The 18,324-nt window shown below is 35.3% G+C and overlaps 3 protein-coding genes across 3 annotated transcripts; 2 read left to right on the forward strand and 1 right to left on the reverse strand.

The window, feature by feature from the left end:
* The first annotated feature begins 2,093 nt into the window (after positions 1 to 2,093).
* Positions 2,094 to 3,269, forward strand: LOC125188505 (TIR-only protein-like). The gene is made up of 2 exons (XM_048085378.1): positions 2,094 to 2,545; positions 3,185 to 3,269. The coding sequence occupies exons 1-2, from the start codon at positions 2,094 to 2,096 to the stop codon at positions 3,267 to 3,269; spliced, it is 537 nt and encodes a 178-aa protein (XP_047941335.1).
* Positions 3,270 to 8,819: 5,550 nt separating this feature from the next.
* LOC125188513 lies at positions 8,820 to 9,562 on the reverse strand. The gene is made up of 2 exons (XM_048085392.1): positions 9,319 to 9,562; positions 8,820 to 9,244 (listed from the first exon to the last, which is right to left on the reverse strand). Exons 1-2 carry the CDS (start codon positions 9,560 to 9,562, stop codon positions 8,820 to 8,822), a joined length of 669 nt encoding a protein of 222 aa, XP_047941349.1.
* A 4,625-nt stretch (positions 9,563 to 14,187) lies between these two features.
* Positions 14,188 to 15,363, forward strand: LOC125188514 (TIR-only protein-like). The gene is made up of 2 exons (XM_048085408.1): positions 14,188 to 14,639; positions 15,279 to 15,363. Exons 1-2 carry the CDS (start codon positions 14,188 to 14,190, stop codon positions 15,361 to 15,363), a joined length of 537 nt encoding a protein of 178 aa, XP_047941365.1.
* Positions 15,364 to 18,324: the final 2,961 nt, after the last annotated feature.

Below are 18,324 nucleotides of genomic sequence, written 5' to 3' on the forward strand. Positions count from 1 at the left end.
TGTAATGCTGAAATCACATTGAAAATCCTATATATTCAATCTTATATTTTATTTTCATATTTTAGTTTTATTTCCCTTATATTTTTTTATCGTGACAAAACTAGATCATCTGTTATTTTCTGAAGTTAGATAAAAATATTATCCTGATCTATTACTTTTGCTTTCTCTTTGAGAGTAAATATTTAATATGGTGTGGCATCTTTATGTAATTTATAAATTTGATGATTAATTAGACGGGGGTGGATCCTCTGCTGTGGTAAATAACAAAATTTACCACAGCAGAAGATGCTGTGCATGAAACGCATAATATCATGAATGCAACACAGACTCACGCGTATCAGTTTTATTCTTTTTTTTCCTTTTAATTACATGAAGTAAACTAATTCAAATCAACATCACTGCCTCCACTTTCTCATATATAATAATATAAACATAAGGTCGGCCATTCTTTCCCATATATAGATGTAATATAAAAATACAGTTACATAATCATTACTTTTACAAACAAATTTGCATTATAAATACATTTATATAAAAGTTGTGTAAAATTCTTTTTTCACCGATTACTTAAATGATTTACATTTTTGATATTTATAGTAATAGGTGTAATTGTTATAAAACTAAGTATTATCGAATATAAAAATATGTAATCATAAAAAATATTATTCCATGTGTTGGAATTTTATTCAGCACAAAAACCATTAATGAATACTATTTATTAAGTAAAAAATTTATAATTCAAAGTTAATTTATAGAAATTAAGATATGATTATTTATGTCAAAATTATAATTAGATATATAGATGTATATAATGCGAGAGTAAATCACGATAACATCACAAATTTGTAATCCATACACCTGAAAGCTAAATTTCATACGATGATTATGCTATGCTACTTGTTTTTATAGAAATATATTATATTACATGTGAGAAAGTGGTCGGTGGTGGTGGAGATTTGAATTAGTCTTACTTCAAGTAATTGAAAAAAAAAATATAAGAGAGTAATTAAAACTGAAATAATTTGTGTTGACATTTTAATATACTGTGTTGGTATTTCAAATACACTGCATTGATAAGTTAGCGAGTTGGCAATTTAAGAAAACGCAGCCTAGGCGCGTGTATACATTTATTATAGATATATATTATAAATAAAAATATATTTGTTAAAAAAGATTGTGCTAATACTTTTTAGTCTGATTGGCCTGGGGTAGCCCGAAACCTGAAAGTTAGGGTTAGGATTGAAAATCTATAACCTTAAAAAATTATAACCCGAATAGTCCGTATTCGGATGATCCAACAACGCTAGTGAATTGACCCGATCGACATCTCTATTAAAATGTATACAAACTATTGTCGTATAGCCTATGTTCATACCAACGTACATATCACTATACAAATTATTGTTAGTATAGCCTAAAACGGCATCATCGAATAAAAAATCTACTCTATGTTCATACCAACATATCACTTTGCTCTCTGTATCTAGCTAGGGTTTTATATTTTAGGAACAACTTACAATAACCAAACCCTTTTCCAAATGATTCTATAAGTTAATTAATGATTAAAAAATATAATCAAATGTTACCCCTAATATGAACTTAATATAACATACTCCATCCGTCCCACAAAAATATGCACTATTTCCTTTTTAGTCTGTCCCACAAGAATATGCACTTTCTAATTTTGAAAACTCTTTTGTCTCTAAAGAGGTGAGACACATTCTCCACTAACAATACTTTAATTACTTTTTTTCTCTACCTCTCTTTTACTTTACCAATTTTACATTAAAACCTGTACCAAAGTGCATATTCTTTGGGAACGAGGGAGTATAGAACAAGCGTCTTCGAAGGATTAAAGAGTAGGAATCAACACACCCTAATAGATTCAATTCATTCAACCCTTTTACTCTTTTTTTCCTCCACTACATATTTTTCAAACATTCCAATTTTTCCCACGTTCAAAAAATCAAACTTCCAACATTTATTAATTTATGTCACCCCTATGTATAAATACGCCTACATTTATTAATTTTCAACATTAATCTAAACTTACATATACAAAAACCCCAATTCATTTTTTCTCAATTTTCACCATGCAACGCCCATCCTTCGCCGCCGCGCTCCTCCGGCGGGCGGCCCTGCCGTGCGACGTGTTCATCAACCACCGTGGCGTGGACACGAAGAGGCACGTGGCCGGGCTGCTGCACCACCGCCTCCGCTGCCTGGGGCTCCGGCCGTTCCTGGACTGCCGGAGCCTGAAGGCCGGGGACCGCCTTTTCGACAAGATCGACATGGCGATCAGGGAATGCAGGGTCGGGATCGCGGTCTTCTCGCCGATGTACTGCGACTCGTACTTCTGCCTCCACGAGCTCAGCCTCATGGCCGAGCTCGGGAAGAGGGTGGTCCCCGTGTTCTGCGACGTAAAGCCGTCAGAGCTGAGGGTGCGGGACGACGGGTCCTGCCCGCCCGAGGATATCGTCAGGTTCCGCGCCGCCCTCGAGGAGGCCAAGTACACCGTGGGATTGACGTTTGACACCTTAAGAGGGTAAGTGCATTGTTCCGATATAGGGACGGACGCAAGAAAAAAATATCGATCAATTCGTGCATGGATGAGACAATTGAGAATAACTGAATTAATATTCCAATTTTGAAGTTCGTGGGACAGACGACAATTTTGACCAGACTTCGTGATATAAATGGCTATTATCCCTTTCTTATATTATGTCATTATATGTACTTTTTTATTCAATTAAGGATGTTAATTTTTGTTTCTAAATGCATCACTCGCGATTTCATAAGATATCGTTATTCCTGGCTTTCGGACAAAAATAAGGGATGCAAATGAAAGCGTTCCAAAAGCGTTTTTCTTTTTACATTAAATTTTAGCAATTTTTCGTAAAAAGTTTAACGCAAATAATTGCATCTCCAATTTTGTGTCCTTAGGGTTTGTTGTGGTGCGTTATTACAATAGTTATGTTTTAACATTTTCTTCTACTCTCAATCTTCTCTCATCTCTACCAATTTGGTGTTACAGTCGTGTCAATTTAGTTAGGGTTTGGAAACGAACAAATTCGAATTTAGAATTGATGAATTGTAAGTGAATTTAGTTAATTGACATAATTTTTCCTATATTTGTTATAGTAATAGCTTTGAGTGATTAATAATGTTGTGTTTGTGCATGCAGGGACTGGTCAGAATTTCTTGCTAATGCTACGGATGTAGTGATCAAGAACTTGATCGAAGTGGATGAAATAAATAGATTAAATTAATTAATTAATCTCACACATTTTGGAAATAAGATAAGATTAATGGTGCTGCTAAATAAATAACTTGTACTATTCTCTAATATAATTCCTTGACCGGAGCAAATGATCCTTCTTTTCATTTTTAAAGAGTTTGATTCGGATAAGTGATGCAACCTTTTTCGAGCTGCATTCAATGGTTGCACCTTCAAGCTTCAATTGATGTATATCTATAGAATTCTCCATAGTTGCAGATTAAAATAATACTCTCTCTATTCGCCATTAAATGTTTCAATTTTCCCTTTTTGTCCATTCGCCATTAAATTTATCTTATTTCATTTTAAATATTTTTGGTAAATGGACCACACATTCTACTAATTCATTTCACTCATATCTTTATTACAAAATCAATATCCAAGTAAGGCTCGCATTGCACTAACTTTTTCTATACACTTTCTTTCACAAAGTTAAACAATTTTTTAAAATCCGAGCCGGTCAAATATGAGATATTTATTAGTTTCCGAAGGGAGTTTATACTCCAAATAATAGTAGTAACTAGTAAGTAAATGGAAATGATTATATTGATAGCTTGTACCAACAATTACACAAGAACTCTACGGAAATAGAATAAACACAAATAGGAGACAGAATGAAAGTGCTTAGAATCGCCAGATTAGCCACACACAAAATTCATGAACGAATAACTAAACCCTATAAAGTTGATCTCCTGTGACTGTAAGAAGTGGTACACATTTTTATATTTGTTAAATGATTCATCAATTGAAAATTTCATTAATTTTGTAATTTCACCTATTGTGGAAATGCGAGAAAGGATAGATGAAGGAGTTGCAAACTGCACAAATATGGATTTTGGTGACAAAATGTAGTTTACATTTATTAAATTCCTTAATAGAGATGTGATCAAATGCAAACTCTAAATATTGATACAAACTCCAGACTATGATCTGGACCGTTGAAAAATGTCAATAGATGATAAAATTACATCAACAGAAAATGTCAACACAACGTCAACCGTTGATGTTGTGTTGACAATTTGTGTTGATGTAATTTTATCATCTGTTTATATTTTTCAATGATCCAGATTATAGTTTGGAGTTTGTACAATATATGAGTTTGCATTTTATCACTACATTTTTTAATATGTGTAAAGTAAGGTTTAGTAAATAAGAGGTTAATATGTTTCTCCATAATATAAGTTAATTTTAAGTAAATAGTTAATTCATATTTTCATTGGAACAAACTAACTAAAATTAAATGTATACATCTTGGATAAGACTGAAGAAATATTAATTATAGTAATATATTATGGAGGATTACTATATTAATAATAAAATTTATTTATATAACGATATTATTTTAAAAAAATATTCATATTAAGATGAATCTCGATAAATATAAGATAAAAACTGGAATACTGCATAAGGAAATAAATAATATACACAATATACAAATGAAACCAAAGTACTGTAATTAATACTCCGATGCTACTAAATAAGTCGCTTATTTATAGCCCATTTATTTCAGGCCGTGGCCCATAAATTCAAATTCAGCTAATACGTATAACAATCGGCCCAAAATACATGTATCGTGTAAATTTCTAGTAGTATTTGATCATAAATTATCTTATTAATTCTCTTTTACTACTTTTAATAAGTGGACTTCGTTACCTTCACAATTAGTACTACAAAAGTAGTTATTCATATAAAAGTAGCTAGGATTCATATTTGACTAAGTTTTGTATTTCATTTTTCTTATTAATAAAGTCAAACAATATTTTATAATTACTCGCAACCGCACTATAGGAAAATTAATGGGATCGAAGAGAGTACTACATATTTTGTACGGTCGGATGCATAATACTATTATTAATTAGGATCTCATATGCAAAGCGTTTCAAGCTTGAAACTTGGACTTATATTAAGGTTTAATTCTGTCTACTAAACTAAATTGACTGTCATGTCTAGATAGGTTTCAGTCTACAAGTGATCGATTATTTCCTTCTGGCAAATCCTAGGGAAATACTTATTCAAAATTATAATGTTTACACGTGAGATGAAACTATTGAATTTTCACAGTGGAAGTTGGTCTCTTAATATTAGGTATGAACCTTTGGCCATAACTTCTATAGGTCTAAACGAAGAAATGAATTAATTCATATGGTGGGAAATTGAAAAGACAAATAAATGGGGTTAGAGAAAATGACTAATTGGATAAATCACAAGTGTCATATGAATGAAAGTGTTCGTACGACAGCGACGATATGGTATTAATTATGTTGAATTCCATGCTTGAAAAGTATTTCAAAACTCTTTTAAATTAGAACACAAAAGCATATCAATTTATAATATATTAATAATATTATTGTATATCACAAATCATATTAATATCAATACTACAAAAAAAATCAAACAATGACAATTTTTAATGCTATTAAGAATATTAATTTATGCGTCTAATTATACTATCAATGCTTTATAAATTATTCTTATTATTAGTGTTCCAACTAAAATTGAAAAACACAAATAGAACCGTCTTTAAAAATAAATCAACTTAAAAAATTCTTATTTGAACAAAGTTCTAGCCGCTATCTGTACATTGGTCTAACCAAATACGAATCATATTTAGTGCAAAATTAAGATAAGACTTAATTTCAACTACTCATGTGACAATCTGATGGATATCCTCGTCGCCACGAGACAATCTATTTTTAAAGAATATAATCGATAAGGGTGTTTAAATCAATTTACCCAATTTTGATTATGCATGGTATGATCGATTTTTTAGGCCTTGTAGTGCTTCAAAATAATTAATACTATATAAAACTCATAATATACTTGCAGAATAATGTTAACCGTAAGAGGCATCTCCAATAGCGGCTAGTCAATTCGCGGCGCTAGCCGGTCGACTAGCCGAACTACTGCAACCGGCAAGCGCCGAATCGGCGAGAAATTAGGCAAGCGCTCGCCGATGCGCTCGCCGCCATTGCAGGCTGGCGATCGGCGAGTGATCGGCTAGCGCAATTTTTTATTTATTTATTTAATTTTTTTTTGAAACACTATATATTCGCGATTTTCACGTCATTTTCATTTGCACCACTTGTTTTAACGAGTTTTCTCTCTATCTAAATTTCTGTACAAGAGCAACAATGCGAAATGAGTAACGCGGGTGGTAGTGGTGGGGATGCTGAGGAGTACGAACGGCGAATGAACGAGGCATTGGAGGCCTACATGAACCGCGAGATAGAGCGGTACATGCAAAGGGCCTTGCAGCCCGGCGATACCTCGCCCTCGACCCGTTGTCCACCGCCGAACAGTGATTGATCGGGATCATGTAGCTACACATCAGCGGCTATATGACGACTACTTCTCGAGAACCCGCGGTTTGGGGCCAACCTGTTCAGGCGGCGTTTTAGAATGTGCAAAGGGAGTTGTTTATGCGTATCGTTGACGCTTTGGAGCGGCGATATCCGTGCTTCCGGGCACGATGTGGCTGGCAGACCCGGCCACACCCCTATTCAAAAGTGCACGGCGGCAATCAGGCAGTTGGCCTACGGAGGCGCGACAGACATGTGGGATGAGTACCTCCACATCGGTGAGACGACGGCCCTGGAATGTCTGATGTTTTTCTGTCAGGGCGTGATTGAAATATTCCGTGATCGGTACCTTCGAAGCCCTACCCCCAAGAATGTCGGGGATCTGATGCAGATGCACGGGGAGCAAGCATGGGTTCCCCGGGATGTTAGGCAGCATAGATTGTATGCATTGGGAGTGGAAGAACCTGTCCGACTGCCTGGAAGGGGGCCTACACAACCGGCTACAAGGGAAAGAATCCCACGACGATCCTCGAGGCCGTAGCCGATTACCGGCTGTGGATCTGGCATGCGTATTTTGGGATAGCCGGGTCAAACAACGACATCAACGTCCTCAACTCGTCGCCCCTATTCAACGAGCAGTGTGTCGGGGCATCGGTCCGGCCATCGTTTTGTGGCCAACGGCAACCGGCATGATATGGGCTACTACTTGGGGGATGAGATATACCCTAGGTGGCCCATCTTTGTGAAGACGATCAGGCACGCAAATGATGACAGGAATGCCTACTTTGCGGAACGGCATGAGTCGGCGCGCAAGGACGTGGAGCGCGCATTTGGTGTGCTCCAGTCTCGATGGGCGGCAATTAAGGGTCCAACGCGTTTGTGGGATGTCGGCTGCATTGCCGATATAATGTACGCCTGCATTATCATGCACAACATGATCGTCGAAGACGAAGGCGTACAACTGACTAATTGGGCCAATGACGATACTGATGCAGCCGGTCCAAGTCACGGAATGGCCACCCTAACGTACGACGTGGGGTACCTCACGATGAAGTCGGCCGCCTCCAGGCACATGCCGACATGCGCCAAGTGGATGCTCATATTCAACTCCAAAAGGATTTAATTGAAGAGTTGTGGGCACGGAAGACTGCACGGCGATAGTTTTTTTCTTTATTATGTAATTTTTTTTAATGAATGTACTTTTTTTTAAAATGAAATTAATATGTCTCGTAAATTTAATTCCGTAAATTTAGTTGTTTTTGAATTATTTTTATTGCTGGCTGGCTAGCCTATTTGCTTAAAATGATGATGTGGCAGGTGGAATTTTAGTGTTGATGAAGTGGCAGAGAGAGAGTGGCTAGCCTGTGGCTAGCCTATCTCCATTGGAGATGCTCTTAGGCCAACCATAGCCTAGCCAAAAACTCCTCCTGCCACATTATCAGGACAAGAAACCCCTCCTGCCACATCATCAGGACAAGAAATAGACCAGCCATAGGCCAGCCAAATTATAAAAAACAAATAAATTACAGTCACACAAATTAACGGAATTGAATTTACGACACAGATACGGAAAAATGCGATAATTTTATTTATATTAAAAAAAAGTACAAAAAAAATTACATAATTTTAAAACTTACAAAAAAAAAACTATCGCCGTGCAGTCTTCCGCGACCACAACTCTTCAATTAAATCCTTTTGGAGTCGAATATGAGCATCCACTTGGCGCATGTCGGTAAGTGCCTTGAGGCGGCCGACTTCATCGTGAGGTACCCCCTTCGTACGTTGGGGGTGGCGATGCCGTGGCTTGGACCGGCTGCATCGGCATTGTCATTGGCCCAACTAGTCAGTTGTACGCCTTCATCTTCGACTATCATATTGTGCATGATAATACATGCGTACATTATATCAAAAATGTAGTCGACATGTCACAAACGCGATGGACCCCTAATTGCCGCCCATCGGGACTGGAGCACACCAAATGCCCGCTCCTCGTCCTTGCGCGCCGACTCCTGTTGTTCTGCAAAGTAGGCCTTCCTTTCATCAGCTGTGCATCTGATCGTCTTCACAAACACGGGCCACCTAGGGTATAACCCATCCGCCAAGTAGTAGCCCATATCATGCTGGTTGCCGTTGGCGACAAAACTGATGGTCGGACCGACACCCTGGCACTGCTCGTTGAAAAGGGGCGATGAGTTGAGGTCGTTTAGGTCGTTGTTCGACTCCGCTACCCCAAAATACGCATGTCAAATCCACAATCGATAATTAGCTACGGCCTCGAGGATCATCGTGGGGTTCTTTCCCTTGTAGTTGGTCATGTAGAACCCTTTCCAGGCGGCGGGACAGTTCTTCCACTCCCAATGCATACAGTCTATGCTGCTCAACATCCCCAAGAACCCATGCTGCTCCCCGTGCATCTGCATCAGATCCTGGCAGTCTTCAGGGGTAGGGCTTCGAAGATACTGCTCACCGAATATTTCAACGACGCCCTGACAGAAATACTTCAGACAATCCAGGGCAGTCGTCTTGCCGATGTAGAGGTACTCGTCCCACATGTTTGTCGTGCCTCCGTAGGCCAACTGCCTGATTGCCGCAGCGCACTTTTGTATGGCTGTGCGGCCGGGTCTGCCCGCCGCGTCGTACCTGAAGCGGAAACACAGGTATCGACGCTCTAAAGCGTTAACGATACGCATAAACAGTGGTCTACTCATCCTAAAACGCCGCCTGCAATGGTTGTCCCCAAACCGCGGCTCTGGCGCGAAGTAGTCTTCAAATAGCCGCTGATGTGTGCAGCGACGTGATCCCGATCAACCACAGCTCGGCGGTGGACAATGGGTTGAGGTACAACCGGCTGCTGCGGCTGCAAGGCCCTTTGTATCAGCCGATTAACCCCGCGGGACATATGGGCGTCCAACTCTTCGTTGAATCGCCGTTCGAACTCCTCAGCATCCCCACCACTACCACCATCACTACCCCCACCACTACTCATTTCGCGATATTGCTCTTGTACAGAAATTAAGAGAGAGAGAAACTCGTTAAAACAAGTGGTGCGAATGAAAATGACGTTAAAATCGCGTATATATAGAGTCTCGAAAATTAAAAAAAAAGAAAAAAAAAGGGTGCTCACCGATCGCTAGCCGATCGGGATGTTACAATAGCGGCCGGCGGATCGGCGAGCGCTAGCCGATTCGCTCGCCGATTTTGCGCTCGCAGGTCGCAATGGTCGGCTAGCGGACCGGTGAGCGCGCGCGGAGCGGCTAGCCGGTCCGCTAGCCGCCATTAGAGATGTTCTCATGTTATCGTATAATTTACATACATAAGATTATAAAGTTTTGAGAATAACCAATATAATCTTATATGAGAATCAATATATAGTTTCAGAATATTTATTCAATAGTGTTATATGACATTGACATATAATATAATTAAATATTAAGTTGAAATAATGATTGATCAAGTATGAACCAGATTCATAGTGGAATATATTTCTGTAAAATTTATTAACACATGTAAAATTTCTAACCAGGTTTATAGTGAATATATTTCTGTAAAATTTATTAACACATGTAAAATTTCTAACCAAATTTATAGTGGAATTACTGTTATTATACAATACTAATATGTAACGATTATTCAATACATCTATGATGATATATGATTTGATTGAATCTCATCCATTCATATTCATTGAATTAGATTCATATTTTAATGCAATGAATTGAATTACTGTAATTATAATATTAAATATGTAAAATACACTATAATTGTAATGATGGTTCAACACATCTATGACGATTGACAATTTGATTTAATCTCATCCATTCATATTTCATTCATATTTCAATTCAATAAATTAGTTTCACCTTAATACAGTATTGCATAGTACTACTAGTACTAGTATATAGTTATAATAAGTGTATACATCCGTACAAAAGCTGATCAATTATACTCTCTCTGTTCATCAAAACATATACTCCATTTTTGCCATTTTGGGATGTCCACAAAAAATAGATCACTTTCTTAAAATGGAAAGTTTATCTCTTATACTTTTTCCACTTTTTCTTCTCTCTCTCATACTTACTCACTTTTTCTCTCTATCTCTCTTACTTTACCTACTTTTTCTCCTCCTTTCTATTACTTTACCAATTCTACATTAAAACCTGTACCATATACAAAGTGATTTATTTTTTCTAGACGGAGAGAGTATCACGTAATAAACTGATCAATGATTAGACTCTAATTGGAATATTAATTAATTTATTAACAAAGTTTTTGGGCATGAGTGCCTTCATTTGGATGGAAAAAAGGACACATATTTCTTTTATGCACTTTTCCACTCTTATTCGCATATTTAATGAAACTAACTTTTTTTGGTAATGAATGAAAACTAACTTTTGTTAATAGAATGGAAACAAAATGTCAAGGACAGCCCACATTTTCTCTCTGTCACTCAAAATATTCATGATAATAATTATACTCTTTTTGTAATGTCATTCACCTTCGAGAATAGTAGTAGAAAAATATGATTAGAAGTTAGATATATTTATTTTCAATCTTTTTTTAAACCTCTCTTTCTCATATGGATACATTGCATAAGTAGAAAAATATGATTATAAAATAGATATTTATTTTCAATCTTTTTTTTAAATCTCTCTTTTCTGTTGACAATTGAAACTAAAAATATAACATATAACTGTCCCACATCGGTGTCAAAAGAAAACTGAAACTAGTATATAAGTCTCATGGGCCCCTCCTTCTATCATCAATTGGTTTTAGGATGGAATCCATGGATTTCTATCATGGTATCAGAGCCGGTCGCCGACTGTAGGTCAAATTTAACTGACCCAACAGTATATCTAGGTCGAAACCAAAAAAAATGACTGACCCAACAGTATATCTGGACTTAAAAATTGGGGTCAAGTGGTCCAACCGATCTGAAAACAATTGGGCCGATTGTCCAATCGATTAGAAAAAGTCCAACCCCTCCAAGGTTCACCTTGAAGGGTTTGAGGGAGGGTGTTGGCAATTGAAACTAAAAATATAACATATAATTGTCTCACATCGGTGTCAAAAGAAAACTGAAACTAGTATATAAGTCTCATGGACCCCTCCTTCTATCACCAATTGGTTTTAGGATGGAACCCATGGATTTCTATCACTTTCTCATATATATGGATACATTGGATAAGTAGAAAAATATGATTAGAAAGTTAGATATTTATTTTCAATCTTTTTTTAAATCTCTCTTCTCATATGGATACATTGCATTCAAAGTACACTCTTGGTTAATGATTAAACTAGATCATCTTTTATTTTCTTCGATTAAACTATATTAGGGAAATGTTTGAGTCACACTTAGTTCTTGTGTAAATATACTACTATTGATGATGGAATATAAGTGGTTTCTTGTGTGATAGTTTCTAGAAAATCAAAATTCACATTTTTTAGAACAGACTAAAATGATAAAGTAAATATAAACCGTACTCCTATTTTTCTTTCATGAGAAAGTTGGACCTTGTAAAATCTAGCTGACTAATATTCCCATTTTTCCTAAGTAAAAGAAATCTTATTCACACAAACAGAAGAGCTAAATCAGAATTGAACAAGAATTTGGATATATATAATATAAGTTTCTCGAGAAAAAAGAATTTGTAAATTGGAAGAGGTCGACTGCAAATTTTATTTTGAAATCTTTATTTTTGTAAGCTGAAATCATATTGAAAATCCTCTATATACTTTGGAGCTGGTTGCTTTATTTTATTTTCGTATTTTAATTTTAGTTCTCTTATATTTTTTTATCGTGACAAAACTAGATCATCTGTTTTCTAAAGTTAGATAAAAATATTAACCTAATTAATCTTTTATTTTTGCTTTCTCTTTGAGGTTAAAATATACTAGTAAAATATAAAATACTATCTTCCTCCCTCTTTTCTACATTATTTTCTCTCTTACTTTATTATTTCTCTACTTTAACTATTTATCATTTCTATAAAACGAGTGCGTAAAAGTTAAAGTAACTCCTAACGTGGGAGTGAGTAAGTATAAATATTGTGTGGCATCTTCATGTTACAAATTTGATACGGAGTATTAATTTGTCACCTTTTATTTTTACCACTTTTGGCAGTGGATCTCACATTCCACTAACTCATTCGCAGTTTCTCACTCACATTTTATTATAAAACTACTCCCTCCGATCCCCATTGAACGTCCTATATTTCCTTTTTTGGACGGTCCCCGATAAATGTCTCATTTCACATTTACCAGTTTTAGTAGTGGACCACACATTATACTAACTTATTCCCACTCATATTTTATTGATAAAGTAGTATATAAGAGTAGGATACACATTCCACTAATTTTTTCTACTCACTTTTTTTCACAAAGTCAAACAATTTCTTAAACCCACATCGATCAAATATGAGACATTTAATAGGAACCGCAGGGAGTAATATACAAAAGTAGAACTTATATGTCACTAACTTTTTCAACTTATTTCCTATATTTCTTAAGACTTCCACCGAGTCAAATGATACTAAATTTTTAGGGATGGAAAGAGTATAGGTCAATTCCTTTCACACGAGCAAATTGGAATTGGGACAGTTAGACTACACAAGTAATGATTTGTCGGTCCTCACCACCACCACCACCGCCATCCTATCTATGTATATACAGTAATACAGATAGATAGAGGTGATATCATATATAGTCAACGCACCTTAATTAGCCTTTTTATAGTAAATTAACTTCATTCTAATATCTCAAAATATGTTACTGGCATCATTAATTTTACAAAGAATTACGGAGTAATTCAAATATTTGGAAGGAAAAATGATCAATTAAGTTATAATTTTCTACGCTTCGGTGAATTTAATGATAACATAAACAAATTTTGTGGTATTAAAATTTAATTAGGGATGTTTATTCAAGTTGAAATCCACGAGTTGGCCAGGGCTAGCGTTGAAAATTGATAGGCATAAAGAATACCATCCGAATGGCCCGTAACTCGATAAAGTTGGCCCAAAATAGCCCGTACTCGGATGATCCAACAACCCGAGTGAGTTGGCCCGATTAACGTCCATATTAAAATGTATATAAACATACTCTATAAAATAAACTATTGTTAGTATAGCCTAAAACGGTAACATCACATATAAAATGTACTCAATGTTCATACCAACATATCAATTTGCTCTGTGTATCTAGCTAGGGTTTTATATTTTAGGAACAACGTAACTTATAGTAACCAAACCCTTTGGCCTTTAACAAATTATTCTATAAGCTAATTAATGATAAAATAAAACAATCTAATCAAATGTTTCCCCTAATATGAAATTCATATAAAATATGGAACAAGCGTCTTTGAAGGATTAAAGAGTAGGAATTAACACACCCTAATAGATTCAATTCATTCAACCCTTTTACTCTTTTTTTCCTCCACTACATATTTTTCAAACACTCCAATTTTCCCACGTTCAAAAAATCAAACTTCCAATACAAATCAATTTATGTCACCCCTATATATAAATAACACCCTGCATTTATTAATTTCAACATTATTCTAAACTACAAATTAAACACACAAAAACCCCCAATTCAATTTGTCTCATTTTCACCATGCAACGCCCATCCTCCGCCGCCGCGTTCCTCCGGCGGGCGGCCCTGCCGTGCGACGTGTTCATCAACCACCGTGGCGTGGACACGAAGAGGCACGTGGCCGGGCTGCTGCACCACCGCCTCCGCTGCCTGGGGCTCCGGCCGTTCCTGGACTGCCGGAGCCTGAAGGCCGGGGACCGCCTTTTCGACAAGATCGACATGGCGATCAGGGAATGCAGGGTCGGGATCGCGGTCTTCTCGCCGATGTACTGCGACTCGTACTTCTGCCTCCACGAGCTCAGCCTCATGGCCGAGCTCGGGAAGAGGGTGGTCCCCGTGTTCTGCGACGTAAAGCCGTCAGAGCTGAGGGTGCGGGACGACGGGTCCTGCCCGCCCGAGGATATCGTCAGGTTCCGCGCCGCCCTCGAGGAGGCCAAGTACACCGTGGGATTGACGTTTGACACCTTAAGAGGGTAAGTGCATTGTTCCGATATAGGGACGGACGCAAGAAAAAAATATCGATCAATTCGTGCATGGATGAGACAATTGAGAATAACTGAATTAATATTCCAATTTTGAAGTTCGTGGGACAGACGACAATTTTGACCAGACTTCGTGATATAAATGGCTATTATCCCTTTCTTATATTATGTCATTATATGTACTTTTTTATTCAATTAAGGATGTTAATTTTTGTTTCTAAATGCATCACTCGCGATTTCATAAGATATCGTTATTCCTGGCTTTCGGACAAAAATAAGGGATGCAAATGAAAGCGTTCCAAAAGCGTTTTTCTTTTTACATTAAATTTTAGCAATTTTTCGTAAAAAGTTTAACGCAAATAATTGCATCTCCAATTTTGTGTCCTTAGGGTTTGTTGTGGTGCGTTATTACAATAGTTATGTTTTAACATTTTCTTCTACTCTCAATCTTCTCTCATCTCTACCAATTTGGTGTTACAGTCGTGTCAATTTAGTTAGGGTTTGGAAACGAACAAATTCGAATTTAGAATTGATGAATTGTAAGTGAATTTAGTTAATTGACATAATTTTTCCTATATTTGTTATAGTAATAGCTTTGAGTGATTAATAATGTTGTGTTTGTGCATGCAGGGACTGGTCAGAATTTCTTGCTAATGCTACGGATGTGGTGATCAAGAACTTGATCGAAGTGGATGAAATAAATAGATTAAATTAATTAATTAATTTTACACATTTTGGAAATAAGATTAATGCTGCTGCTAAATTAATAACTTGTACTGTTCTCTAATTTAATTCCTTGCCCGGAGCAAATAATCCTTCTTTTCCTTTTTAAAGAGTTTGATTCGGATGAGTGATGCGACCTTTTTCTTTAGTCATTAAATGTCTCATTTTTTCTTTTTGTCTGTCCGTCATTAAATATCTCATTTTATTTTTACTAATTTTTGGTAAATGGCATGGATCTCACATTCTTCTAATTCATTCTATTGATACGTTTATTATAAAATCAATATATAAAAATAGGACTTACATTCTACTAACCTTTTTTATACACTTTCTTTCACAAAATCAAACAATTTCTTAAAATTCGAGCCGGTCAAATATGAGACATTTATTAGTTGCCGAAGGGAGTATACTCCAAAATAACACATTTTTATAATTGTTAAATGATTCATCAATTGAAAATTTCATTAATTTTGTAATTTCACATATTGTAGAAATGCGAGAAAGGATAAATGAAGGAGTTGCAAATTGCACAAATATGGATTTTGGTGATAATACATTTATTAAATTCTTTAATAGTTAATACTGTAAAGTAAGGTTTAGTAAATAAGAGGTTCATATGTTTCTCCATTAATATAAGTTTTTAAGTAAATAGTTAATTATAATATGGAGTATTATGGTATTACTATATTCGTAATAAAATTTATTTATATAACGATATTATTAAAAAATAGTTAATATTAAGATGAATCTCGATAAATGTAACATAAAAAGTAGAATACTGCAAAAGGAAATTAATTAATATACAAATGAAACCAAAGTAATAGTACTCCATATAAATGCATGGCCGATGCAACTGAATAAGTCGTTTATTTATTGCCCATTTGTTTCAGGCCGTGGCCCATAAAATTCTATTTTAGCTATTACGTATAATAATCGGCCCAAAATTTATTTATTATGTAAATTTCAAGTATTTGATAACAAATTTACCATGAACAAGCACGAAAACAAATTTCTCCATCTTTGAATTCCTCTTTTGTTTTTCCTCATTTTTCACACACAATCAATTTTTTTTGTGAATGGCAAATAACAAAATTTCTCAACTATCCCGTTTGACCAAATTTGTTTTATTTTATCTTTTATATTTTAAGTTTCTTTGCCTTAAAATGACATCATTTAGTTGCCCATGTCGTCACACGGATCCACATTTACGTCAATATTCACCATCGTCACCAAATTTAAACATGTACTTGTTTATCACCGGATTCGCCCAAAAAAAAAAATCATCTATACACAATTGATAATTTTTGAAACTTCATGATTTGTTATTAAAATTTTGAAAGGAGTAAAACTAACCACAATTTAATCAAACTTAGCAAATTATCTATATTTGTGGGATAATAATTTTAAATAAACTGAATTTTTAATTTCAATTTGTTACTGCACTCTCCTTACACCTAATCAAACCTGTTGATTTTTTTTTACAGCATTCATTGATTTCTATTGTGTTAATTTGTCATCAATTTCCTTACAATAATATTATGAATATATTGCTGTATATGTAACTAGACGTTTAATTGAAAAATTTGTGTGATCTGGCAATTGAAAACATTAGGATTTAATTGTGAATTAGAAGGCAAATGGCAGATGTAGTTTTGACTTAAAAAGAGCGATTTGTTAGAGCCAAAAATTAGGAAAATGTTGGAATATATCATTTTTAGGGCATAGATTCCTTCACCACAATTCTAAATCAGGACAAACAATCCCATATGCGAAAGCTACATAGCGTCAATTTGTTTGGCTAATGCTACCACTATTTATCTCACCACATATAAATATTTCATTGATATAAACTATTTTAAAAGCTAACCAAATATGTTAATTTGCAACTATATATATACAATGGGCTATTCAGGTGGGGTCCTGAGGAGTCGGCCTGTCCCATTTGGCTACTATGAAGTCTGGAAAACTACATTAAATTCGACTTTTGGAATTATCGTTGACGTTACTATAAAATAACTTTATCTCAACTCTTTTGAGTTGTTGCTAACTTTTATTCCTCAGCTGCCATCAATTAGCATCAATGAGCGTTGCATCACATATGTATTCGATAATAACAATGATTTTTTTCAATGTATCTGACTTTACAAGTTTTGAATTATTGTTGACGTTACTATACAACAATTTTAGCTCAACTCTTTAGAGTTGATGTTTACTTTTATTCCACAGCTGCCATCAATTAGCATCAATAAATGTTGCATCACATATGTATTCGATAATAACAATAACTTTTTTCACTGTATCTGACTTTACAAGTTCTGAATTATCGTTGACGTTACTATACAACAACTTTACCTCAACTCTTTAGATTTGTTGTTTACCTTTATTCCACGGTTGCCATCAATTAGCATTAATGAACGTTGCATCATATATATGTATTCGATAATAACAATGACTTTTTTCACTGTATCTAACTATACAAGTTATGAATTATCGTTGACGTTAATATACAACAACTTTACCTCAACATTAGATTTGTTGTTTATTTTTATTCCTCAGTTGCCATCAATTAGCATTAATGAACGTTGCATCACATATGTATTCGATAATAACAATGACTTTTTTCACTGTATCTGACTTTACAAGTTTTGAATTATCGTTAGACGTTACTATACAACAACTTTACCTCAAATCTTTAGAGTTGTTGTTCACTTTTATTCCTCAGTTGCCATCAATTAGCATCAATGAACTTTGCATCACATATGTATTCGATAATAACAATGACTTTTGCACTATATGTGACTATACAAGTTCTGAATTATCGTTGACGTTAATATACAACAACTTTACTCAACTCTTTAAATTTATTGTTTACTTTTATTCCGCAGTTGTCATCAATTAGCATTAATGAACGCTGCATCACATATGTATTCGATAATAACAATGACTTTTTTCA

The sequence above is a fragment of the Salvia hispanica genome, chromosome 1 (assembly GCF_023119035.1).
Source record: "Salvia hispanica cultivar TCC Black 2014 chromosome 1, UniMelb_Shisp_WGS_1.0, whole genome shotgun sequence".
NCBI lineage: Eukaryota > Viridiplantae > Streptophyta > Magnoliopsida > Lamiales > Lamiaceae > Salvia > Salvia hispanica.